Raw genomic sequence first — 27,974 nt, forward strand, 5'->3', positions numbered from 1 at the left:
ACCCCTTTTACGTCAGATATGGTTATGCAGCTATTAAGACAGACTAAGCAGTTCCGAGAAAACAGTTTAATCCAACAAATTAGGCTGTTTCGAACAGTTCCGTCAAAACGGTTTCTCACTAGAACAGTTCTATCAATTTCAGTTTCAGAAGCGGAACTTGTGTCCAACTCCATTTCACCTCGACATTAACCCTTAGTTTCACCTACGTAAGTTTTTTATTATTTTAAATATTTTTAAGATTTTAAATTGAAATAATAAATAACAATAATAATAACATTTCACGTGATTATTTCTGCCTAAATCAATTTTTTTTAATCTGAACAAACAATGACCAGAAGAGGGCTCTGACTTCCGCCATGTTTGTTGTCATTTAAAGAGAAAAGCAATAAGAGTTACATAATTATAATTATTATGGGTTTATTTGGCAAAAGCCAGGAGCGAACTCCTAAAGAGCAGGTCTGTTTGTATAATATAAATATTTAAATATTCTAAAGTCATAATAAATTATAAATATATATTTTAAGTTTACGATCGATGTGCGTATCGTTATAATAATCAGATTCCTTAATTGAAATTTTGTATTTTTTGACATATTAAATTTATTTTTAATATTTCTCGTTTTCTCGTTTGAATCTTAAATACATTGGCGACAAAAATTAGATTGGAAAAATTCTCAGTACCTTCATTTATACATAACAATTTTAGTAAAATTATAGTAAAATTAAGTTTACGTAATTTAATCAATTATTTTATGATGGAAGTGCATCTAGGTAGCTCCAATGGAAGTATTTCGAAGACTATGACGTTTAATTATTTAGCCCACACAACTATGCTGGCTTCGATTGACTGTTCGTGGAGTACTTGATGTTATGTAGTTTTAAGGGGTGTGAGGGCTCACCTCTCAGGGCACTGATGTGTGAGTGATAGCAAGCCACTATTCTACATGCTTCGCACGTCTACGTGTGAATCATGTAGAATAGGCAGTAGACTGGCAGTAGAATAGGCAGTATGTGTTAAAAACTGACCTTCACACCATAGGGGCTACCTGAGTGCAATTTTACCTATTTTACAAAATATTTTAAAAAAATTTATTATAAAGAATAAATTTTTGTAAATTGTTGAAACTTGGCTGTTTTGCCTAAAATTTTCAGACAAAATACAAATTTAAAATTGTTTTTAAATATTAAAAATGTCTTTAGGAAGTCTAAAATGGTAAGATTCAAGCTCTGAATGAAGGGTTTTGTACTCCCAAATTGTAGATCTCCTAAATGAGCAAACAGTCAAAGAAACCATACCTGTATACATGCGACTCTTTGAGATATTTGCTTCCAAAGGCCGGTTTTTAACATGTATCAGTATACCTCTTATTCTCTATGCTTCACATCATTATTCTCTTTCCTTTACATAATTCTCTTTTAGATAGACAGATTGAGCAATCAGAATAGTAGGTTTTGAATTCCTGTTTTGTAAAAGAACTGCTTTCAAACTTCTCTGGGAAGAATTGATGAAGAGTCATCAATCTGTTGGATTGTATTTCTGGATCTAGTTGATTGAAGAGGCCATTGATCTCTTTGTAGAAAACCATCAGATAATAACTTTAAGAACACAGTAAAACTTTTTCAAATCATGATTCTGTGTTCAATAGTGGGCCACTCGGACAAGAAGTTCTGCTTTGTCTTTGGACAGTGAAATAAAGTAGTTTAACTCCTTTTGGTTCTGAACTTCCTCTCAGGGATGTACTCAGTGTCCCTGTACTTTTTGCCAATGGGAATATCTTTACAGTCTGTTTCCTGTACATATGCCAGTCCTTCCACTGGAGGCTCTGAGACAGGTAAAGATTTATCATGTGAGACTGGTTTCCCTGCTGAATGAAATCTGGATACACTACTTTATTTTTATTCTTTAATGAGAAATCTGCAACACTCACAGAACAAAAAGTAACAGTCATCAATATGATTCTTTGGCTTATGCCAAACTGTTGGTATTGTCAAGGGCATTGCACATTTTCTTCAGTTAATCCAGTCACATAATTTATTTGAGCATGATGTACACATAATGTAATGATGTAAATAATATGAAATGCTCAGCTCTTGTCTTGCAGTATAAGTTATACTTCAGATGCACTAATAGGCATCTGAAGTACAACTTATACTGTACAGTACATATTCACATCTGCTGTAATTGTAGATGTACAGTACAATTACAGCAGATCTATACACCTGCAGTCACTTGCAAAACTAATCAATATGAATAATCAGAGTTCTACAGTAATTGGAATATTTTATATGCTGTATGTATAATACCCAGCTTCATTATTTCAGCATTATTGTTTTTCAATAAGATGAAAATTTTTACCTCAATTTAAGGATTTTGATAACAAATATTTGAATATTTCACAAAAAAATTGGGACTTATTATTCAATATTAGTAATACTAAATCATACAGGGATGTCTAAAGAAAATTTTCCAGAGGAGGCAAAGCTTAGAGACAAATAATTACGTCAATAAATTTTTATTTAATTATTAAACTTTTTGGACTTTTTCACAAGTAGATTATAGAATACAGTCATGGTCAAGGGTGTAAGGATACTTATCTCAATTACTTATAAGATTATACACTACACCCTTGATGTTTATTGACTTCAGTGTCCAGGAATTCAATCATTCACGATTGGAAATTTATGCACCAAAATTTCAACTTTTGTGAAAGGTTTCAATTTTTTGAGAAATGGGAGATTGTTTACTACTGTAAACTGTAGTTAGTGCCTGTGCAAACTGGATGTTCCAGCAGCTGCAATACTAAAAGATCGCTGTACTCACTCATTTGTATAGGATCTGCCATAAATTATATTACTATTTTGTTTATTTTTTTCTTTTGGACTAAATAAAATGACTTTTGCACCATTATAAACCATTTCACAGTATTAAGAACCAAGGCCATGACATTTTTTTTCCCTTCGTGTAACCAAGGGAAAAAAAATCACTGACCTGGCTATATATATATATATATATATATACAGGAATTAGAGTTACTGATTTTTGGGGGTGGATTTCTCTACCCCCAAAAATATTGACTATTCAGTGACTACTTTTGAGTTAGTGACATTCGTGTTATGTAGTTTTGTAGTACCATGTTAGAAAAAGGATTATATTGTTTGTCAGTGCGGAATTGATGCTACAGTATTATCAAGTGTTGCCAGTGTAGAATAACTTAATTGATTGTAGTGTTACATTATAGAGATAAAAATTAGATTTCATGCATTTTTTTTCTTAACGACATGATACATTTTATGGACTGTCAAGTTTTTGAGAGTCAAGTTTCCAGAACTTTACTGTATTCATTATAAAATATCAGGAAATTTAAAAATTATTTTCTACAATTTAAAGTTTTTGCAACAAAAAATATATATGCAATAAATATTACAAGGACTGTTTCATAATAATATGACATTTTGGGTGGTATTTATTATAAAAACAATTAAAACATAATGGTTCATTGCACCATGCACATGTAATTATTACTTGATTTGCACATTGATTATTTTCTCTCCCCTCTGTTGTTAAAATAAAATGTAATCTTCATTAACATTTTTGAAATATTTTTTTCATGTGTTATTTGAGATGCAAACCATGTATATTTTAACATGTCTTAAAAATACTGATGTGCTCATATGGTTGTGAATTAGCAATTGTATTTTAATAGCATCTTTGCAATTAGCTATTTCTCTATTGGTTTTAAGGAGCTAACTACAATTTTGTAATTCTTTGATAAAATTTATAACCTGTCATTTAAAATAAACATTGCAAGGCTGACAAAGAGAAATACATTTTCTCTAGTTAATTTTTAATTTGCAAGATAGAATATCTTCATCGTCTGCAAACATTTTGTTGTATATTTGAAAATTTGTTTGACTGTCCCATGAATCCATTATTAATAAAAACTTTTAATTTTTTATGTAGGGCTATAATATTTCAATTAAGAAGTCTTTATAAAACTACATTACATTATAACTACATTTTGTATTATTTAATGTATTTATGCACTTTCTAAAAATGAAGTAATCAAAGCAAAAAATGCTTTCAGTGACCTTAAAAATTGTACATAACAGATTTAACAAGACTGGTCAAGCCTATCTGATAGTACACTCCACAAAAGCAAATCAAATATTTTTAAAAAATTTAATATAATAATAATAATTATTATTATAATAATAAATTTATTATAAAATTTAATTTAATACAATATACTAACCAAGTAGTTTTTACTATAGCTTACAGTAACCGTAAACGAAAATGTTTAGTTCCCTTATGCACATGGACATGCATAATGAATGGATTGAACAGAACATAACACTTAGGTAACAAAAGTGAAGTCATTGTGCATGCACGTGGAAATCTGACAGACAGACAAAAGTCCTAACATAAGCACTTTACCACTACCATGAAGCATGCTAAAAATGATAAGATTAAATTTTAAATGTAAAAAAACCCTTGCATTTGGAGACCAAACCTGAAAACAAAAGCTCTGAATGTGATGTTTTAACTAATCACACTATGCCATGAATTCATGAATTGGTGTTATGTGTTGTTATTAATGATTGTAGAAAATTAAATATATTCACACCTTTGACGTGTCCAGCATAATGTTTAATTCTATAAAAACGTTTTCAATCCCTTTAAGAGATCTTATATAGATTGTAGAAAAACTTTTATTTTGGGTTTCTCAAGAACAGCTGAATAGTGGGATCAGCAGTTATTGGTAGAGTTTTTTTGAAAAGAATTCATAATTGTTTGTTGTACATTAGAAATTAATTTTGATGTGCAGTAGAACCCTGATTATCCAAGTTCCAATTAACTGAGGTTCTGCAATATTCAAGGCAAACCTATAAGTAAATACTTCACTTATACTGTAATTCATAAAAAAAAGTTTAAAATGATAAAATGAGTTACATAATGATTTGTTTCTGTTACCTTTTACATTTAACTTCAATATGACACAAATCAATTCATATTAAAATATAACTACAATAATATACATTTTATTCTTAAAACTGTTGTATGTATATTAGCTATATAATAAATTATGTAAAAATTGTACTGTACATATATATAGTTAAATTTATTAAGGTGTGGAAACAGTGATATACCATATAAATCTTTTATATTCATAATTTTTAATCCAAAATGGTCATGGCCATTCCTTCCATCCAAGTTTTCAGTAATCCAAGGTGTACTTTATTTGCATTATCTCGAATAATTGGGGTTATACTGTAATATGAAATAATTTAAAATTTTTCTTTTTATATTATTTAAAGGTTCGTGAATGGACATCTAAACTACGTAAAGAATGTTATAATCTTGATCGGCAAATAAGATGTAAGTATTTTGAATCCTTATATGTTTAAATGAATTCATCATATTATTATTACGAATGTAGTCTCTGTAATCCAAAAAAAACTTTTGGTAGACTAATCTCACAGCAATATGGTTGGCAAATTGATTTTATTTAGAACTACATCATATGCATTTCGAGTTGGTCTAATTTGTTCCAACTCCTCTTCAGTGCTAAAACAAGTAAACAAAAATTTTTTAGAACATGACATCAATGTATGACAATAAGTAGTTTAAAAAAAGGGGGACTTACAATATACATTGGTGTAAATTACAACATTATTATAACGTATATTGTAAGTCCCCCTTTTTTTAAACTAGTTATTGTCATACATTGATGTCATGTTCTAAAAAATTTTTGTTTACTTGTTTTAGCACTGAAGAGGGGTTGGAACAAATTAGACCAACTCGAAATGCATATGATGTAGTTCTAAATAAAATCAATTTGCCAACCATATTGCTGTGAGATTAGTCTACCAAAAGTTTTTTTTGGATTACAGAGACTACATTCGTAATAATATCTACTGTACAGCAAAACATTTATATTAATGAATTCATCATTTTAATTTTGTTTCTTGCTATACATCCAAATACAATATAAGCATATTTAATTTAATTGATTGTTTTTGTAAGTAAGGGAAGTGGTAATATACAGTCAAACCTGTTTTTATGCGGTGGATAGGGACCGCATAAAAAAAAAACGCACGAAACTTCACGAGTGGCTATAAAAAATAGTTTTCGCAACACAATTAAATAAATATTTTTTTTATGCGGTCAACAGGGACCGCATAAAAAAAGTCTCACATAGAAAATAACTCAAAACTGTACGAAATAGAATTTATTGACAACAGATGTCAGCACTTGACTGCATCGTCTCGTCTATCGTCTGTTTTACATATTTTTGTCCATGTGGTGTTTTGTTGACTTAAAAAATAAATTATTTCATTTTTCGCATATTCATGCAATAATATTACTATAATAAGTTCATTTATGCTATAATAAGTTTATTTAGCTATAATAAGTCAACGTGAGACATGACGAATCGCACAAGACTAGTCGCCAACTATACCGCACAAATAAAAAATCGCACAAAAAAAACCGCACAAATAAAAAATCGCACAAAAAAGACCGCATAAAAACAGGTTTGACTGTATTTGAAATATGTGTACCAGGAAACATTTTTCCATTTAAACCAACTTTTACAATCAAACCATTAAAACTTGATTAAATCTTTATTAGTTTTTCAGACACATTTCAAACATTCATGTATGTAGTCACTTCTAAGATATCATTAAAAAGATTCATATTAAAAAAATTACAAAATTCTTATACACAATATATTAAATATGATATAAAGTTAATTTTATTGACTTTTCATTTTTGACAAAATTTTTAATTAATTTACTTATTAACAACATTTAAACAATCCTACAAACTTCTAAAAATTACATTCAGATTTGTTTTTATAAAACCTTAAAATATAGTTAAAATTAAATATTAAAGTTATATTTTTGTCACATTTTTACTTCAGTTTAATTTTTTTCAATAGACCACTTTACAGCAAAATATTTCTGTTATTGCAAAATCATATATTAAAACATAATGCAGCACTGTTACAAAATACAAAAACTTTGTAACTCCATTGTTTGTAACTCCAAAAGTTCTGCATATATTGTTTCAAGTAATGTCAGACCTTATTGTGTACATTTGTTTATCTCTAGATAATGATTTATCCCTACAAACAGATAGAAAACGTAAGGATGTATAGCATCAGTTGTCACTGCCTGATACTGAGTTTGCCAAGAAGCCAAACCAAAGAAGGGTTTGCTAGTATAAACCACATTTGTGGATGAGGAATTGATGGAAAAATACATGACTCCTGATTCTGGAGTCGGTATTCTTTTAAATTGAGTCTGACTTCCCAACTCCCATAAAAAGATTTGACTCTTCGACTCACAACTCTCAAATTTCCATCCCAGAGATGGGAGTCATTGGAAAAATACACAACTCCCAAGTCAGTATTTTTTAAAATCAACTCAGACTCCAACCCTATCTCTGGTGCCAAAGGACTCAAAATTGAGACACCTTAACAAATTTCTCATGTATAGATACAAAAATTAGTCATTTACATATCTAGATCTTCTTCCAGCTATCTTGGTTGTTCCTGGCTTTTAGATCTATAGTTTGCAAGTCCTATACGAGTTCAGATGATGCCAAGCCTAAGATGAAGTCATTGATGATGTGAATGAGGGGGTCACTTAGTTCGGTGATTGTCAGACACTATTCTTATGAAAACTTACTATGGTGACTTTTGAGTTTCTAGGCAATGAAGTTGTGCAGAACTCAATTGATAGATGCAAGCGAATATATTTTTGTTTTTGTAATTTTAACAGGGAAAAAATAGACCAATGAAATGCAGTTTGGAAAGAATGGATGGAGATGTGGATTTTTATAGAATTTACCTATGGATCGAACACTTCAGTTGGTCCTGAATCTTCCTGTTTTCCCTGATAGGTTCCTTTTCATATCCAGATATAACTAGATCCAATTGGAGCACAAGAAAGGTTGAGCTGCAATGTTAACCTGACACTGCATCTCAATCTTCGACCATGGGATGTTTAACTGAGCCTTGAAACTTTTGCTCATATTTTGATGAGTCTTGTTTTCTTTCTTATCTGTTAAGAATTTCTATTAGGTGTTTTGTGATATTTTTATTAAATGAAAATATTTTATGCCATTTTGAACGCGCCATTATTTTGTCATATTTATGAGCATCGAAGCCAAAGTTTGTCTTTCAGACCAATGTGAACTCAGATCATCTGAAACTTACATCAATATATTTTTTTATCTTTGAGCACTTTTAAATGTGAGTGGTGTTTAAGAACACCTTTAAATATTTCAGACTTGTTTTCAGTTTTTAATTTCTTGAAATGAAATATCCAATACCAGTTGAATAGTTAATGATTGCAGAAAATTGATCAAGAAATATGGAATAGAACACATATTTATAGAATATATTTTCACATTTGAAAAAATATTTTTACATTCAAAAATCAAGACAATACAAACAGTGTTCAAGTCCTTTGAATCCTCTTTCACTCCATTCAGGGACTAAACAGTAGGCAACTTGAAGCAAAAACTTCATAAAGTTGACCAATAAACAGTATTAAAAATTGCCCGTTAAAAATGATCTTGACATCAACCTTTTATTGTAGGATTCAATTTCTACAAAACATTAAAAAGATGTTAAAATTTTCTCATTATCATCTACATCATACAATCACACTTGTTAGAATATATTTTATTTCTAACAAAATCTATTATAATTTTTATTTATTTACGTTCAACAGAGAATTAAAACAAAAAAAGCTGTTTTTGGTTAATTTTAGTAGCCATCATCAAGTTACATATTTGAATTCCATAATTCAGAATTGTAGAATTTGAATGTGAATATTAATTAATTTCATGAGGATTAGTAAGTTTAGCTGAAAATATTTATTTTTAAATTCTCTGCTGGATATTAAAGATTTACATGATTTGGATTTTGCATCCAGTTGTATATACAGTATGTAAAAGTATAATTCACTTCAATAAAATATAATTGATTTTTTATTTTTGTTTGGCTAAAATTATCATCTAATCTTGCATATTACAATATTCCATCTTTCATTCATCTTACACTAATAAATTGTACAATTTAAATAATAATCCTAATTTATTTTGTTATACATACTCACCTCCTTTATTTGTATGTTCACAAATGTTATGTACACAAAAAAAAAAGAGACCAGGTTTTGCAATAGTTTGAGATTATGAAGTGTATAGATAAAATTCTTTAAATTGCATTTTATGATTTTGTTACTCTATATTGAAAATCAATTTTGTAGAAGTATCTAATTAATATGAAAATTTATTACTTTAAAACATTTAAAATAAATGATAAGTTTATTAAGTTTAAAAATTGGTAATAAATTAGCAATTTTTTATTGCAAAAAATTAACTGAAAAATTATTGTACAACTTAACTTTGCAAGTATGCCAATATAGTTTTGGAAATATTTTTATTTCAGCAATTCAGAGAGAGGAAGAAAAAGCCAAAAGGTCTCTTAAGGATGCTGCAAAGAAAAATAACAAAGATGTTTGTGTTATTCTTGCTAAAGAAATTCTACGATCAAGAAAAGCAGTGAGTCGATTGTATGCTTCTAAAGCCCAGATAAATTCTGTAATGATGAACATGAATCAGCAATTAGGTTAGTAACATTCATTATCTTAAGTACATTATTTAAACTCATAATGATTGAAATACTTAATTATATTATTAATAGCCATTTGCTATGTCAATCATATAAGGAAAACTATACTATGTAAATTAAAATTTACTTAGTATGATTTTCCTATGTGACTGATTGAGTTTAAAGGTAACATTCAGTAATTTATTTCAGTTCTCTAATGGTCAGTATCATCACAAATTTATTTATATTAATCTGAAAACGATTTTAAAATAAATTGACAACTATTTTTTACTGGAAATTAAGTTTTATTTAACAGTGAGAAAAATATACTACATTTTGACAAATGTGTTTTAATTGCAAAAGAAATCTTGATGAAAAGCCATTGATAAGAAATGATTAATTTCATCATAATGAAATATGTTTTTATGATTAAAGGCTTAATGCCAACTAATACTTTGTGAAGTAGAAAAGAAGAAATATTGTGTATTACTTAAGATATACTATCTTTTGGTTGGATTTAAAATAGATTATTCTATTTTTCTGTAATTTGTATTATGCAATTTTTTGCACTGTTTACAGTAAAGATTGATAAATATTTCAATAAATATTTGCATTATCAAATTCAATCTTGAAAAAGGTACAGTACTTTATTATGGTGAAAGGTAAATGCCATTATTTTATATGGTAACGGATGATAAAGATAAAATTTTAAATAATTAAGATCTTTTCTAAATTAATTTAAACTTTAAAATTTATTTAACTTTGAACTTTTTATATTTGCATAAACATTTATTGAAAATTCCTTGCATTTTCATTAAATAATTATCCACATATAGAAGTTCAAATTTGAATTAATTTTAATTTAAAAACTTATCTAAAATATCAAAAGTCTATTTCGAGATTATCTTTTCTGATTTCTTTTATCTGTTTGTAATATTTTTCATTTCCTTTTTTTGAGTTTATTAAACAAATATTCACGAAAAACTTGAAAGAAATGAGATTATAAAATATGCCTCCAATATATGCTTTTAAGTCTATTTAAGACAAACTATATTATAAATTGAAAGTATCAGAAGTGAAATTATATTTTTTCTTCATTCTTTTGAAATATGAACACTTGTGAGTAGGAAATGATTGTAGAATTAAAAAATAATGTGCTTGTTCTTCTAACTTGTAAGTATGAACAGAACTAGCCTTTAGACACAAAATGTTAGGTATGAAAATTATGTCATGTTCATTGTTCCAAATACATTAAGCATTTCTTATTTGGACTGAGTGATTTGAAAAATTTGAATTCTACTTTTAATATTCTCTTTAAAAAATAAAATAAAATTTTAAGATTTTATCAGAACTGTCTAAGTTAAATATTATTTATGGTAGTCTCTGAAGTTTTTTATTTGTTCTCTATTGTGAATGAAGTATTTTAAATTTTTTTGATTTTACAGTTTTATATAAGTTAACATTATTATAGTGACTGAAAAAAATTAATATCAGATTTTCAAAAAATATATTTTTAGATGTTTAAATTTTGATTTTTGTTAAATATTTAAAAATTAACTTTCAGATATAATTTTAAAAAGTTTTAATGTTTTTCAGCTACAATAAGGTTATCAGGATCACTTCAGAAAAGTACTGATGTTATGAAGAGTATGCAGAATTTAATCAAATTACCTGAAATAGCCAAAACTATGCAAGATTTATCAAAAGAAATGATGAGAGTATGAAATTTTAATTTCTAGATTGTCATGAAGTGTTGTTTTAATATAGTATAAATTTATTTTTAAGGAAATTTTTGAATAATTTCAAATGTTATTTTAAAATTAAAATTGTACAACAAATATTATATATAAATTTTTAAACATATTTATACATATATATTAGTGCTATTCATTTACCTAACATTAACAAACTGACAGTCAAAAAAAATCCATAATCAACATTTTTATAACTTTCAGACCTAAATAATTGTTTTAACAATAATTTGAACTATTACCTATTGATTTGGTATTGATATTGGTTTTACAAATGCCTGTAAATTAAGTATTTTTTATTGGTGTGACTAGACAGGTGAATGACCATTTAAGATAAAGACATCTTTCAGGATTATCCTTTATGGCTGCTATTTTTTCCTAACTAATGAGATGTAACCTGCATATATGTTTGTGTCATTTTTCCATAAAACAAAATACTATAATCTAAAATAGCTGTGTCTAAGAAGCTTGCCTGCCCTTATGAAAGCAGAAAAACTCAGTAAATGACCACCACCCAATCAACACTGGTAAGCCATAAACAATCATTTATTGGTAAAAAATGTCTAAAAATTACTCTTGTTCACTCACTGGCATGATTTGAGTCATGATTTGACACATTAACTTGAAATTTCAGTTAATGATGGTGGTAGTCATTCACTGGTCAAGTCAACCTATTAAGTTCACAAAAATAATACAGTAGAATTGGTTGTATGAGCCATGATTAACCAGTTCTGCATAATTCACAGTGAACCTATAAATGGTGTATGCACTTACTTTTCTTATATTGTAATTTATGAAAGTTTAAAACAATAGCATATATTACAAAATGATTTATTTTGTTATTTTTTATCATTTAATTTCAATGTTAGACAAATCATTCATATTAGAAACAAATCCATATTTTTGGTAGAATACCAAATGTTTCAATACATAAACAAATGTTAGGTTAAAAATATATATATTTAAATTAAGGATTTATTAAAAATTAGCCTCATTACTATATGAAAATTAAAATTTCACATTGTTTATGGATTGGGCTGAATCCTATTAGTGAAGCTAAATATGCTTTAACAGCTGAGATAAATAGAAAATTTCTCATTTTCTAAAATAGTAAACTTTATTTCTGCTTGACTTTTAACACAGATTTTTTATGGATAGTTTAGTATCCAACATTAGTATATATATATATAATATATATATATATATATAATATATATATCATTTTTAGGAACATTAAAAAATTGTGTGTGGTTAATGATAATGTTACAAATAGTACGATAGTTTATAGGATAGTTTATATATTTGTCTACTAGAATCTAAATTTTCATTATTATTTATTAAAGTCTGTTGAAGCCTTGTGCTGATTAAAATAATTATTATAAAGTATGCTGTTGCTATTATTCTATCTTCAGTCTGGAGACTGCATTTTTCATATGAAAGTGTGAAATGCTTATTAGATAAGTTTCTATATAAATTGGCAATCTATATTAGGTGTGGCTACATCTAATGCTACATTTAAGAAATAAACTTAGCTGAAGCAAAAAACTAACAGAATTATATTTATATTTGTTATGTCTCCTTCTGTTGTATTTGTGTGTTTAAACACATGTTCCTTGCATTTTAGCATAAGAAAGAGAAAATGAAAAAATATAGATGAGCTATCTGACATTATGGTGTTGATGATATCAGAAAAACATTTGTATTTGTTGTTATTAGATTAGGCTTATTTGCTGCACAGTTGTCAATGTGTAAGAGTTAATGATGATTTTATTGAGTCAAACATAAAATTTTATCATTCTTGCAAAGAAATATTTATTTAAAGTTTTTGACTGATTAGATATTTTGGATATTCAATATTACTGTTGTTGGAGAGTTTCACAAGACTCATTAGCTGCAATTTGGCTGTCATTGATTCATACAATATAATAATTAGTATAAATAAATTTCATGTTAGTGTTTACAAAAATAAGAACCAAAACTTATCTTAAAGTGATTAACAATTAAGCATGTCCTATTTATTCTAGAGTAAATCTTAGTTTAAAATAATTAATTTTTCAAATTGGTATTTTCAGTCTGAATATTTTATTGTCTAGAGCAGTGGTTCTCAATCTGTGGTCCGCAGAAAACGGGTGCTCCATGAAACCACTTCAAGTGTTCTACGAAAAAACAAATATACAATTAAAAATTGTTGCAAAAGAAAAATCAATACAATGTAAAATAATTTTTGTATGGGAATGTAATTAGCAAATGCCAATGTCGTCATCTACTAGACCGAGTGCACTTGATTTCAAAAAGGTTTGCCACCCCTGCTTTAAAGCTGATGTATTGTAAGTGTTCCATGGAAAAAAAATGTGAAAGTTTAGTGTTCCCTGACTTCAAACAGCTTGAGAGCCACTGGTTTAGAGAGATTTAGAAGTCCAAATAAAACCAAATTTGGTGAGATTTTAGAATATAAAGATGACACTAACTCTTCTTAAAAAAGTTAATGCCAAAACTCACCACTATGGCACTTTTGACACTGAAAAATACAAAATACCAATTTCTTTTGCACCAGCACATATGTTGCAGCCAAGTTCTTTACATGAGTGTTGAATGTTATTTCTTCAGCTATGATGGCCTTCATCTTACAGGAATGCATAGTCGTCTAAAGCAGTTTTATGAAAACAATTGCAATGTTACAGATGCACTTTGAAATTCTGTTGTAAGAATTTAGACCAGAACCATTGACTCCACAAATCCTTGGGAAAATGATCATTCAATTTGAGGAAACTGGATGTCTGGGATTTCAACCTGATTTAGGGTTTAAATATATAACTTCACGAATCATTTGAAGATGTTATCGTAACTGTTATTGACCAGCCAATAAATGATATTGTAGGCTCCAGTATGCATGTGCATTGTCACAGCAGTTCAGTTGTATCCTATGGCATATTGTAGTAGGTACTGAAAAAGTTTGTGCATTATCATTCATGTAAGATCAGCCACAACCTTCGCATGACATTCTTTGCCAGAATAGAGTTGGATATCATGACTATTAAGGATCCTATGGAGCAGTGAGGCACATTTTCACCTCACTGGAACAGTGAACATTATAATTATTGCCTTTGGGCAATGGAAAACTCATGTTTTCCAGCAGATTCTACTACAATTTCATAAAGTTAGTTTGATGTGGATTCACAGTCACATTTATCCTAGACCATTCTTCATTTAGGAAGTTAGTCCCAATGGACTGATGTCATGCTCTGTGACAGCCCAGAGATACTGGGAGATGCACAACATTTCTAAAACATCATTTTACTAATAATAGATTATCATCAATTATTTCACTGATTGGTCATGTACTTACTACTGCCTGGCTATTTCATTTTCCAGATCTTAATCCATGTAATTTTTGGTTGTGGAGAAACTTAAATAGTGCAGTTTATTGAGGACATATTGCAAATTTGGTAGACTTGAAAGACAATATTACAGTACATATGTGAGGAATTGCAGAGGATTAATTATAGTTGATTGTTGAACACACTTTATTGCTTTTAGGTTTTAACTTTCACAATGGGGGACCATATTGAGCACTATTCCCTACTGTGTTGAGGTCCCTCTATAACATGAGTATCTTGTATAAATAAAATGTTTGCAATGAGCCAAAAGTAGCATAGTGGTGAGTTAATTAATTAATTTTTTACAAAAATGTCTTCCTATGTCCTAAAATGTGACCATACCAAATTTGTTGTTTTTTTGACTGCTAAATCTCTCTCTATACAACATTGAATGATGTTACTTTGATTATGATCACTCAGTATTATAATTAATAATGCATCAATTATTAAAATAGTAAAATGAATTTATTTTATGATTTAATTTATTTAGTTTTTGGAATATTTCAATTTAATATATATTTCAAATAATAATAATTAATTTTTTTAAAATTGAACTATATAATAATATAACACCACAGTTATAACTGGATAAACTGGTAAACCTGTATTACATATCCAAACTCTAGCATGTATTGGATAGTTTATAAAGAAAAAAGAAAACTCAGAAGCTGGAAAATAATATAAATACTCAGACACCCGTACTGTTTCCTGCAGGTACATTTTCCAATAAATGTACTTGCTGGATTCAGTGCAGAAGGTGTCTGTGAGTATTTAGAAAAAAAAAATGTTTTCAGTGCACTGAATCATTTAAACATTAAAGGTTGATTCTGATTGGTTAATTGTGATTGTTACGTGCCTGGCCTTGTGGGTATATTCTGGAGCTCAAATAAGATTTTCCTGGCCTGTGCCATGGAATTTCTGTAAACACACACAATCTTTAATGTTTAACAATTCCAGTACACATGTATTCAAAGTTTTGAAAGAAGAAAAGCATTCCATGTTTAATGTTGTTCTACATTTCAAAGATTGTGATAACTCAATGATGGTGGATTAAGTTAATGGAAATTGTTTTTCTTTACATGCTGGAGTTTGGATATGTATTATAGATAATTATCTAAATAGTTTTTATAAAAATATGTTGCTGATTTTCTCTGATTTTCTTCTTATATTTATTTGTTTAGTATAAGGTTTTTTACTCTGTATTAGGGAAAGAAAACAATCAAAGTACATTATATAAAAAATATACAAAAAGTTCATATAATTACAAAAACTTTATATGTAAATATTAACCACTGATCAAAATTGTGACCAACTGGTACCATAATAATAAAAAAAATGGATAAAAATGAATGTTACTTTAAAAAAACAATAATAATAAAGTTTACATACCTAGTAAAAATACAAAAACTAAGTATTATGCAAAAAAGTAGACAACAGGTCATCATAGCTGGTGAGCATCAGATTAAACTCCAAAGAGAAAGAAATTCAGAATACTCTTATAAAACAAAACAATGATAAAATCTTCTGAAATAAAATGTGAACAAAATTTATAAAAATGAGAAATGAAATAAAGCATATTTAACATTTCAATGAAAGAATAATAAATTATCTTTTGAAAAATCCATTTGTAAAATCTCAATTTACCAAAATATTTCTTAACACATTAAATGCCAAACTCAATTTGTTTACTTTTTTGTAGCTTTAGAATCTTAGACATCTTGTATATTTATATAGGATGTCTGAAATTCTAAAACTACAAAAAGGTAAACACAGTGACCCAAACTATAAGAATGCCTAATAAAGTTTTGTTGAATAGATTTGTACTTAGTATTCCAACTATAAACTATTCTGTAACAGACTGATAACAACTGAGATTCATATAAACAAAGTTTCTCTCTCCATTTAGTTAATCTACGTTTTATACATGTCTGAATAATCTTAAACAACAAACTTTACTTCATTTTTTAAGTCAGGATATTTAAGGAATTTGCCATTTGAACGAAATAATATACCTGGATATTTCATTTCATTAATTACTTCAACTCTATTACCTCTGTGAAGCCATTTTTCTTTAAAGGAATCTGCACCATTTCTCCTAAAAGTATAATTTTGATTTAGTCAAATTAACTGCTAAGCTAGCAGTTGCCAACCAGTAGTCCATGGAGAAATTTGGACATTGATCAAATGAAGGTTACACAAAGTATTACAAAAGAAATGCAAAATGCTTGGTTGTTTTTTCTCACTCATTAGGGGTTTTTATTTGAATCTTAAACCAAACATGAAATGACTGTTATCAATAAATAAAGTGAGTGTGATTGTCGTTCTTTGTGGAAAAGAGCCAAGAATCCATAAACTTATTTCAAACAAACATCAACAAACTTCACACTAATTTGTTATAACTAAACATGTAAATTTCATTTTACTTTATTTAATATGAAACTTTTATGATCATTATTCTGTAGATGTTTGTATCGTTTAAAAAAAGTTCATGACAGTGGTCTGCAGGATTGAAAACTGTGAGCTTAATGGCCAAGGTTGGCAACCACTGCTCTAGACCTATATTATGGACAAATACTCCAAAATCATTCATCTCTGTAAATTAACAACTGAATCATTAACTAGCACAATATCATCAGTATTTGTCTTTTTACATTAATTTTTATCTATTTAATATTTAACGAAATCAGATAACTCTCCTTAAATCACTGTTTGATTCATAACAAAATAAATTGTTATAATTGAGTTCTTTATTAATCAAAAAAATAAATAAATTGTATTCTATATTTTTTATTTTTTATTACTAAACTAAATGCAATAGCATGCTGAATTTATAAGATTATCGTCAAATTATGAATAATCTATTATTTTACAATGTCTAAACTAAGCCAATAAAACCAGTGTAAATTTATCAGATCAAAAGAATATTTCTTATAGAATATAATTATTAAAATAGATTGTAGCACTTGAATTTTATCTACAAATTAAAAATAATAAAGCTATTGGACTATTATATCTGCAATAAAAAATATATATAAAGAAATATTAATATTTTTCATAATAGGCAGGAATCATTGATGAAATGTTAGAAGATACTCTAGAAGGAATGGACGATCAAGAATTAGAAGATGAAGCACAGGAAGAAGTTGATAAGGTTCTTTGGGAATTAACAGCAGGTAAATTTTCTAATAATACTTTGAAAATTTTCAAGTAAATTTTGTTAACATTATTGAAACAACTGTATAACAATAGAAAAATATAAATGTCATTCAGGAAACTAGTTTTGAAATATTTTTGAGATAACATAACTCAGAGATAACATTGAGATAACATAATTCAGAAGTATTATTATTTTATAATATTACTAACATTTCATTATGTACATTTTTCCTATTATGGAATGCTTATAATTATTCTAATCCAAGACATTAGTTTAAAAAAATATATTAAATATTGTGATATAAACTTTTAGTTTATTATTATTATTATTATTTTATATATTAATATACTGTATTTTATTACTCCTGAAGCTTAGAGAGTACATTTTTCAAACATATTTTCGAATGCATATATATTTTTTAAACATTCTCTGTTGCATTGTCTGCAAAAGCACTAGACAGAAGATTACAGTTAAATTTCAAAAATAAATTTGCTTTATTATCCTGAAAATAGAGTTGAAATTGCTGTGAAAACATTTTGAAGGTAGTTAAAAATTAGAATTCTGGGAATAGATTCTTAAGTAAAGAATTTTATTTATTTGTCTATTAGAAAATTTCTTGTGTTAAACAAAATTAGTTTAATATTAAAACTTTCATTAATATATTGCACAGTTTAATCTAAAAAAAAAAAAAGTAATTTTTTGTTTTCTTTCCAAGAATAGATAAAAGATCTAAAAATATATTTTAAATTCAATTGATATTTATTTAATCTAGTTTGGAATTAAATATAGGATATCCCAAAAACGAAGTATAAATGACTTTTTTTACAATTTGTGTAATGAAGGGATTATAAGAATTTGATATTAAATACATGGTTTAGTCATATATACTTACATAAAAAGAAAACAAGTCATTAAGCAAATTATTATTATTAAGGTTGCATCATTTGTTTCAATGACAGTTCTTGAAAATACTTTTTATGAATATGAATGCTGTAGCAGATGATGGATGGCATTAATAAATTTAAAAATAAATTAAACTAACATATATAATGCTTGTGTTTTTGAAAACTTTGTTAGCTATTTTAATTATAAGTTAAAATACTTGACTTTTTCTATGTGATAGATTCATTTTAGTACATCCTGTATATTGAAATATCATCTTTCAAAGCTAATCTAAATAATCATATTTACTTAATTTTTAACATCTCTAAACAATGATAATTTTACAATGTATTTCTCATCACGTAAATATTGAGTTGGATGATTTTAGTTTTAAAATTTTTGGTTTATTAAAAAAAATTTTTTTTGAATTGAAAAAAAGATTTTTTTATTAAAGATTAATATTTTTATATAAACAAAAAATGATGTTTTGATATTTAAAAAACTAAATGAAAATTTTTTATTTAATGACAAATATTTGATTTGAATTCTACTTAAATTCACTTGTATTACTTTATTCCAAACTAATTTTTCTTAATGTAATGGTTTTAAATATTACTGGCAACTTCTAAAAACATTTGTTTAAAAATTGTTCAATAAACAAGTAAAATAAAACATAGAAATACTTTTTGGACATAAAAAAATAACTGAAATAATTTCTTCATATTATCGATGCTCTTTTTAAATTTATTAAATTATTAAAATCGAGAGTAAAAAAATGCAATTTTTTACTCCAATTTTAACTAGTTGAGAGATATGACCTTATTGTTGATTATTTAAAATACTTAAATAATGTTCAGATGTTTTTATTTTTACATGATTTCCATCTCTAGGCATTGTATAAGTTTTTGAAGAATTGATAATAAGGTCATATCTTTCTAAGCAGTTAAAAGCAGAACAAATAAGTGTTATCAACTTAAGTTTAATTGAATTCAATACTTACTTATATAACTATTGGCTTCATGAGATTTGATCTTTTTTATTTATTGTGAAATTGTTCTCTGATTAATTTTGTTCTAATTAGAATTTTTATTAGCATAACTAAAATATTTTATGATAATCGTTAGTTCATATCAAGAAATTTCATGAAATAAAATGGTAATACTTTATTTTTGAAGAATTAATGAGGTTAAAACATAAATATTACAAAGTAATAAAATTGAAATACAGTTATATTTAAATTAGGATTTGCATGTCATTTTTCAAAAGGTGAAATAAGATATATAAAACAGAATAACCTTTTTTATTGTAAGCTGAAAATGAAATTACTAGAGATGTTTACTGATACTGAATTGATTTAACTATATCAGCATATTGGAATGTTCCTGATATCAGAATTGATTCATTTTACAAATTAATGTTTCAGTCTCTTGTTTTTCTTTGTTTTTTCAATTGTCACTATTGAAAAACAAAAGAGAGATTGGGGCATTGGTTTGTAAAATTTTACTGCTACCAATATATCGGGAACATTCCAATATGCCAATGTATGGTTTGGAATTGTTTACATGTGTAAAAATTACAAATAAAAAATATAAAAATAAAAAAGCATTAGTTGTATTTTTTCATTATGGCAATGCATTGTTAAATAACACAAATATAGTAAAAAAAATTCTTGAATTTTGAATAAATGAGTCATTGTCATGTATGACTTGTTGTATATCATTCAAAAACTATATCTCATAAATTAAAATAAGATAATCAATCTTTAAAAGTAATGATTTTTCAAAGGTGTTTTCTTGACAGATGACTGGAGGATATATCGTTCTTGAAAGATGTTAATATTTATGATTAATTACCTTCCTAAATTTGTTAGATAGAGATCTTGAAATTGGAACTTCTGTTATTGTTACTAATCCTGTCTTAGATAATTTCAGAAGATTTATATCTAAAGTCAGCAAGAAATTTCTTTTTTATAAACATTAAATTTAAATTAAGCACTAATCAAAATTATCAAAATAGATAAATGAATAATTATCTATAGTTTATCTTTAGCCATAAGTAATGAAAAAAAATCCTAAAACACTTGAGTGACATCACTCAGAAAACAATGAACATAGTGTCAAATATCATTTTTAATAGATTAATTACATAACATGTTAGCAGGAAAATTTAAGTCATCAATATCTTTTTTTGATTTTATTTTTTATTTACGAGCAATTAATTATATTGATATTTAAAGCAATAGAATAAACAAATATATTAAAGATCAATAAACTTGTTTATAAATGAATATAAAGAAATAGTAATTATTATAATAATGATAATGACTGGATTTAAACTTGTTATAGCTGTAAGAAACTCCACATTCTCCATTAAATAATACTTGATATTGTACAGTGGCGTTCAGTGACATTTGATGATAGGGAAGTTGTGCTGGCCCTGGATAGTGATGGAAGCGCCAATTCCACCTTCCAATGACCTTCCCTTGTATTTTCTAAAATATAAATTTTCATATTTTAACGTACTTTGAATTACTTAAAATTAATATTTTATTATAACTGCATTATGTATCTTATTAATAAATTCTATACTATATGTGAAAAAAACGATAACATTGTTATTGTATATTCGAATGTCAGTGGCAGAATGGAAGCGCTTCGGAGACAGCTTTCACGGCGAGAATAACTGAATGGTGTAAAGCAGCCAGAGGGCATTGGCGCATGCGCTTTACAGAGCACCAACCTCAGCCGGTTTAGCTGGTGGAAGCTACACACGTGTAACGCTTCCAGCGATTCTATCCCTTAGCCATTGGGTAGGGAGCTATCTGACTAAGTGAATTGTTTAAGATTTAAAAAGTAAAGAGTATTCAATGTTATTTTTATGTACGTTTCTTTGCAAAATTATATTTAATTACAGTATAATTAAAAGAAAATTATAATTATATTGACAGATTTTCAGACATAAAATCTTTAGAATTTTTATCATTTTTAAATGTTTTTCATAATATTAAAATTATTAACAATTTTTCCAAGCGTGTTTTAATTCTTTAAAGTAAGTAAATTTTATGGGAAATTTTTTGATTTATCTAAATTACGTAGTGAATCGCAATATTTATATTCGTGTCCGGACTACATTGACAAGTAACTCTTAGACATAAAACATATTATAATTAATGTCGATCCGAACAAAGACGTACTAAAAGAATTATATGATTTAATATCATTAATTTTTACGGTACCATCTACCAGTGGGTCTGTTGAGCGCAGTTTTTCGACCACGGAGCGAATTCATACATTGGCCAGAAACACTCGGTCGGAGGAAAAATTGTCGTCGCTAGCGTTGCTTTCGATAGAAAAAGTGCTTTTAAATACGTTGATGGAGTCGACCACCAGCGACTTTTATGATAAAGTAATTAACGACTTTGCGGAAAAAATCGCCAAATAGAGTTAGTTTATAAAAAATTAAAAACAAAACAAGTTTTTCTATTATTGTTTGCATCATATCAATTTGTATTATGTATGTATTATTTGTATTTTAGAACTAAAATACATAAATTGTTTATTTTTGCCATTTCCAGCATTTATTTAAAACATTTATGGAAATGTCATGTACCAGACAGGTCTGACCCGTCACGAAAGACACGAAAAAACGGTTAATTTAGAGAAAAATGTATTAGTTTAAAAAAAAACATAGGTAAAAGTCGTTTGTAGTCGGACACCCATTGTTTATATCAAACTGCCAGGCAGAAACCATAAATCGCGGAAGAAAGTCGTCCTATGATCGGTGGAAGATCGAATTCGTCTTCGATTTTGACTTTTTTCGCGCTCCAGGTAAGAGTCTCGTTACGTTTAGTAACGAGGGACCAACCACTCGGGAAGCATGATTGAGGGAGAACGACCAATCAAAATGGATGAAAGAAAGAACGGAGATTGATATAATCTCCGACAATCGAGGACACCTGGCACTCGATTAACGTTCCGAATAACCAAAACGCCGTGTGTCAACGTGCAAAAGAAAAAAAAAAAAAAAAACAATTTCTCGTCTATTGTGCCAACTTGTAACCCGTGCCACTTCGGAGTTAGACCGTGTCCCCGACTCCAACGAACGAAGTCTCGCCGTGCCTTACAGACTTGTCAACGCCACTGTCCCGGGGCCACCTTCGATCGACCATCGAAGAAGACATCGACGCTCAGGATGTCCGAACGGCTGATTGTCCTAAAGCAAACTATTTTGTACATAGTGTATGTTTATTTTATGTTAAAATAAACGGTTTTTGTCAGATACTTGTCGTCTTTGTCTCTACAGCCACCACCCATGTACGAATGGACCCTAGACCATTACTGACGCGCAAGTAACTGATTGCCCCTGAAAGTCGGCTTCTTACAGAAACACAGCTTCCCTATCATCAAATGTCACGGCACGCCACTGCATTTGATGATAGGGAAGTTGTGCTGGCCCTGGATAGAAACATTGGAAGCGTTATACGATATTTTGGTGTGTAGCATCCATGAGCTAAACTGCAAGTGCATGCGCAAATGTATAAAATCTGACTGCTTTACATGATTCAAATATTTTGGCCATGGAAGCTGTCCCATATTCAACAATATAGTGCTTCCATTGGGAATATGCATTTATGAATTTATATTCGAATATACAATAGCAATCTTATCATTTTTTTTCACATGTAGTATAGAAATTTGTAATAAGATACATAATGAGATTATAATAAAATATTAATTTTAATTAATTCAAAGTACATTAAAATATGAAAATAATCACACAATATGTATTTATATTTTAGAAAATACAAGGGAAGCGGTGCTTCTACAGCTTCCATGGACAGCACGCCACTGATATTCTATACTCTTTTTTGGAAGCTAGAGGCCTGCAATGTCATGGGGCTCTAAGCTGTAGCTTATTTAACTTTCTTATAAATTTAACCTTGAATAACATCAATATGCTTCATATAAACCTTATTCATTACTTTTTAGTGAGGAAAAAATTATTTATGAATTTTTATACCTGTAATACATTATTATATTGAGAAGTCAAAATAATTTTTGTGCCAGTAATTACTTTACAAATTTTATTGCATATTATATTTAATTGTGTACATATAATACAATTTAATCTTCCTTTCTTCACTTGCATCCCTTTTTATATATGTTTAATAAAACTTATTCATAACTTAAAACTTTAAAAAGTATTGTAATAAAATTAAAATGTGACTGAAGAGGAGCAAAGAATACCCAAAATGCATTTATAAAAGATAAGATGAGTTGGAGTGTGGCTTCCTAAATGAAAAAAAATAATAATAATAATTTAAACATGACACACAATAATTATATCTAAACAGTTTAGTATATAAGTCATTATAAATTGAGAAATAACTTATTAAAGATTAGTTTTCTATGTTCTTAGAAGGTTTATCTTACATCTAATATTAAGTTTTAACACTTAATCTAAAGCCTCATTTTATTATATAAAAAAATGATTTATTCACTGACTTCAAAAAATTATATTTATTTATGTTACTAATTTGTAATTAATTTTACTTATTTTGAGTATTACTCAAGTGTTTCTCAAGTGCACATTACTTAAATATTTAATATGCTTCCTCTAATTCACTTTTAATGACAAAATAACTGAAAAATATTTATATTTAAAAGCTATGAACTAATGGTAATATTTTATTTTATTGTATATATTTTATGGATTCTTAGGTTAACAACAATGCTTTAATAATCTGTTGTTAGTCTGCACTTACTAATCTCTTGATGCTGCCAAGTGGGAAAAGTTTTTTCTTCTCACTTTCTATTTAAAAAAGTCTTCACTTAAAACTACAAGTCATAATATCATAGATATGGACTGTTGTTATTACTGGTATTATTATTAAACTCTTATAATTAAATGCATAAAATTTTAGTCATTCTGTCAATCATTCATAAACATAGTAATTGAGTCATAATAAAATATAATTTACAATAGAATAAATTTGAATACAAAGAGAGAGAACTTATTTAATTCATAAATGGGAAAAGAATTTTGTAAAAATAAAAAACATTTAATAACATATCAAAGTTTTTGTTATAGAATATTTGATTTAAATGAAACATAATTGCTATAATTTGTATCAATCATTAGATGATGATATAGCTGCAAATGACAATCCTATCTATAACCTGAACAATCAAAGAAATGACAGCTAACTTTCATTATAGTCAATAAATTTATATGCAGTGTTTTGAACATTTATTTCATGGTCTCTATATTAAATTTGTGAATTTATGCATTACATGTATGGTTAAGCATTGGTAGTGTGTGGTAATTCAGCATTTATGTGCGTTAAATTTTGTGAATATTTTGTGAGATATTTAATTTTTTCTTATGATATAATCAGACAATTATAGAGGGAGAGTTAGAATTATATATATAAAAACAATATGTATTGTAAATTGTATTGTAGAAGTAAATTTTCTAAGACAAATAGCTGCAATGCATGATGAATAGAAATGTCATAAACCATATTCACATTTTAATTATATTCTAATATATCTTTGGGAGTCATTTTATGAAGTGAGTCATAAACCTAAAATAAAATTTTGAGCTAACAATTGCAATTGATTTAGACACCAGTTTAATGTCAATTTTCTTAATAAAAAGAAAGTTTGGATGAATTGAACAAAATTATCTGCTACACAATAACTAGATCAAACTACTAAGCACAATCAACAAAACTTTTAACATCCAGTAACCAACTTTAAAAATGTTTGTCAGTTTTTACATTAATCTTGAACAAGATCTGTGCCAGATCAACAATGATATTCTAAATTGGAATTTTTGAAAATTTTTTTTTGTTCTACAAATTCCAATTTAGAATATCATTGTTGACCTGATGCAGATCTTGTTTAAGATTGAAAACGTTTGTCAAAGATCTGCATCAGGTCAACAATGATATTCTAAATTGGAATTTGTAGAACAAAAAAAAATTTTTTTCGAAAATTCCAATTTAGAATATCATTGTTGATCTGGCACAGATCTTGTTTAAGATTAATGTAAAAATTGACCAACATTTTTAAAGTCGGTTACTGGATGTTAAAAGTTTTGTTAATTAGTAGTCTTTAATTATGAAATAGAAATTCATCAAATTAAATTATATTGTATACAGTCATAAAACAATATATTTAGATAATCTATATAGATACATTTAGATCAGTGGTAAGAGCTCATGGATGTAGATCCATGGGTTACCTCTGGTCCTCAAACATATGTAATATTTATTAATTTAGCCTGTTATAATTTTCAAAATATATATCATATAATAAACAGTCCACAGAATACTGAGTAATATAGTAATTGTATAATTAGGTGTTTTGTAACTTTTTATTATATACCAATTCTTTATATGTTGCCTGATATTTTTTTTGTTTGTGTTTGTGTTCTTTTTAACTGTTTTCAATCTATTGATTGATCGTGATTGAATTGTCAACCAAGCTGATTACAAATTGTAAAAACCTAGAAAATTTGGCCTCCATACATACATACATACATACATACATATTCACATTTTATTTTGCCCACAATTTAAAAAGGTTGCCCACCCCTGATCTAGATAATTTTTTCTTCAAAAATAAATTTGTATTTGGCATTTTTTCCTTTTGAGATTGTTTTAATATGTTATGATTTAAATATTTAATAATTATGAAATATCTCATGCAAATTTCAAAGTATTTTTTAATACATAATATATAATAAATTATACTTCAAGATAAATTATACTTCAATATTTATATAAGTTCTTGTTATACTTAATTTTTGATGACCATTATTAATTTATTTATAGGACAACTTGGTGAAGCACCCGCTGCCGTCACCGAATCCTTACCGGCAGAAAAGGAGGCAGAAGCAGAAAGTGCCGTGGATGCCGAAGACACCGATGTTACAGAAATGCAGGAACGCCTGGAAGCTTTGCGAAACTAAACGAAGAAGGTCAAAATGACAAAACATTATTATTTCTCTTATCTTGCTTAAAGCTATCTGTCCTTCATTTAATTACAATGCATCTGTTTTGTGAATTAATTTCAAATATTTAATAAATTCTTAAAAGTGAAACAGATTAATGTAAAACTCAACAATAATTAATATGCAGCATGTTGTAAATCAGCCTTTATAATTCAATTGCTAAAAAAATTTCTCGATTTTAATATCTTTATGATTTGCTCGTAAATTATTATAATGTACATAGTGTTTTATGTAGAATCATCTTCTGTAATATTAATTCTGTGTGTTTCTCAATTGATTTTTAAGTTTAATGCAAAAGTTTGTGTTTATTAAGAAAGAAATTACATAAAATCAATAATGTATATTAAATGTAATCATATAAAATCAATATAAATATATATTTTTTTTATATTTATTTTTAAAAAATAATTTTTATATACAAACGACAATATTAAACATAGCCTACAGCAAATAATTATAATACAATGAATCAATGACAATTCAAACTTTACAAGTGTTTGCAAGCTACATTCTAATTAGTAAGGATAATTAAAAAGATTTTATAAAATAATTTCATATGTTGCAAATTAACAACAGAACATATAATTGATGGAAAATAATAATTTTATATTTATAAAATTTCACATTTATATCTTTGATATTTTTTGGAGATTCACCATAAATTGTAAGTTACATCCTAAATATGCTTCCAATCATTTGTATTTTATAAAAGCAAAAAATAGAGGGAAAAAAGTTTAAACAGATTTTTTTTAAATGATAAAATTGGTAATAATAATTGAGAATTTCAAATTATTATTATTATTAAGCTAATATCTTGTACTTAGAGTTTTAACAGAAAATAAGAACTGGAAAGATGAATGTACTTATCAAATAATGGTCTGTATGTGATTTAAGTAAAATAGAATTAACCCTTAAGATCTAGGAAAATGAGGATTGAAAATACACAATGTTGAAGTATTAATATATTATGTGTCAGCTAATGCTTCATTTTCAATATTGCATTAGCTTTTACTGGCAATTTTGTTACACAAATTTAACGAAGTTAACATCCTTGATAAATATTTAAAGAAATAAATCAAATACATAAAACTATTTAGTGTTGTTTTTAAATTTAAATCTGTACTTAATTAATCACAAAGTTGCATTACCATTTGCCATTTACAAAA

At 27.3% G+C, this 27,974-nt stretch overlaps 1 protein-coding gene across 1 annotated transcript; it reads left to right on the forward strand.

Moving 5' to 3' along the window:
* The first annotated feature begins 321 nt into the window (after positions 1–321).
* On the forward strand, positions 322–27,900 carry Vps24 (vacuolar protein sorting 24). The gene is made up of 6 exons (XM_067278298.1): positions 322–456; positions 5,316–5,376; positions 9,461–9,640; positions 11,219–11,340; positions 17,812–17,923; positions 26,630–27,900. Exons 1-6 carry the CDS (start codon positions 412–414, stop codon positions 26,764–26,766), a joined length of 657 nt encoding a protein of 218 aa, XP_067134399.1. The 5' UTR covers positions 322–411; the 3' UTR covers positions 26,767–27,900.
* Positions 27,901–27,974: the final 74 nt, after the last annotated feature.

The sequence above is a fragment of the Centruroides vittatus genome, unplaced genomic scaffold (genome assembly GCF_030686945.1).
Source record: "Centruroides vittatus isolate TY-2023 unplaced genomic scaffold, ASM3068694v2 contig_1168, whole genome shotgun sequence".
NCBI classification, from domain to species: domain Eukaryota; kingdom Metazoa; phylum Arthropoda; class Arachnida; order Scorpiones; family Buthidae; genus Centruroides; species Centruroides vittatus.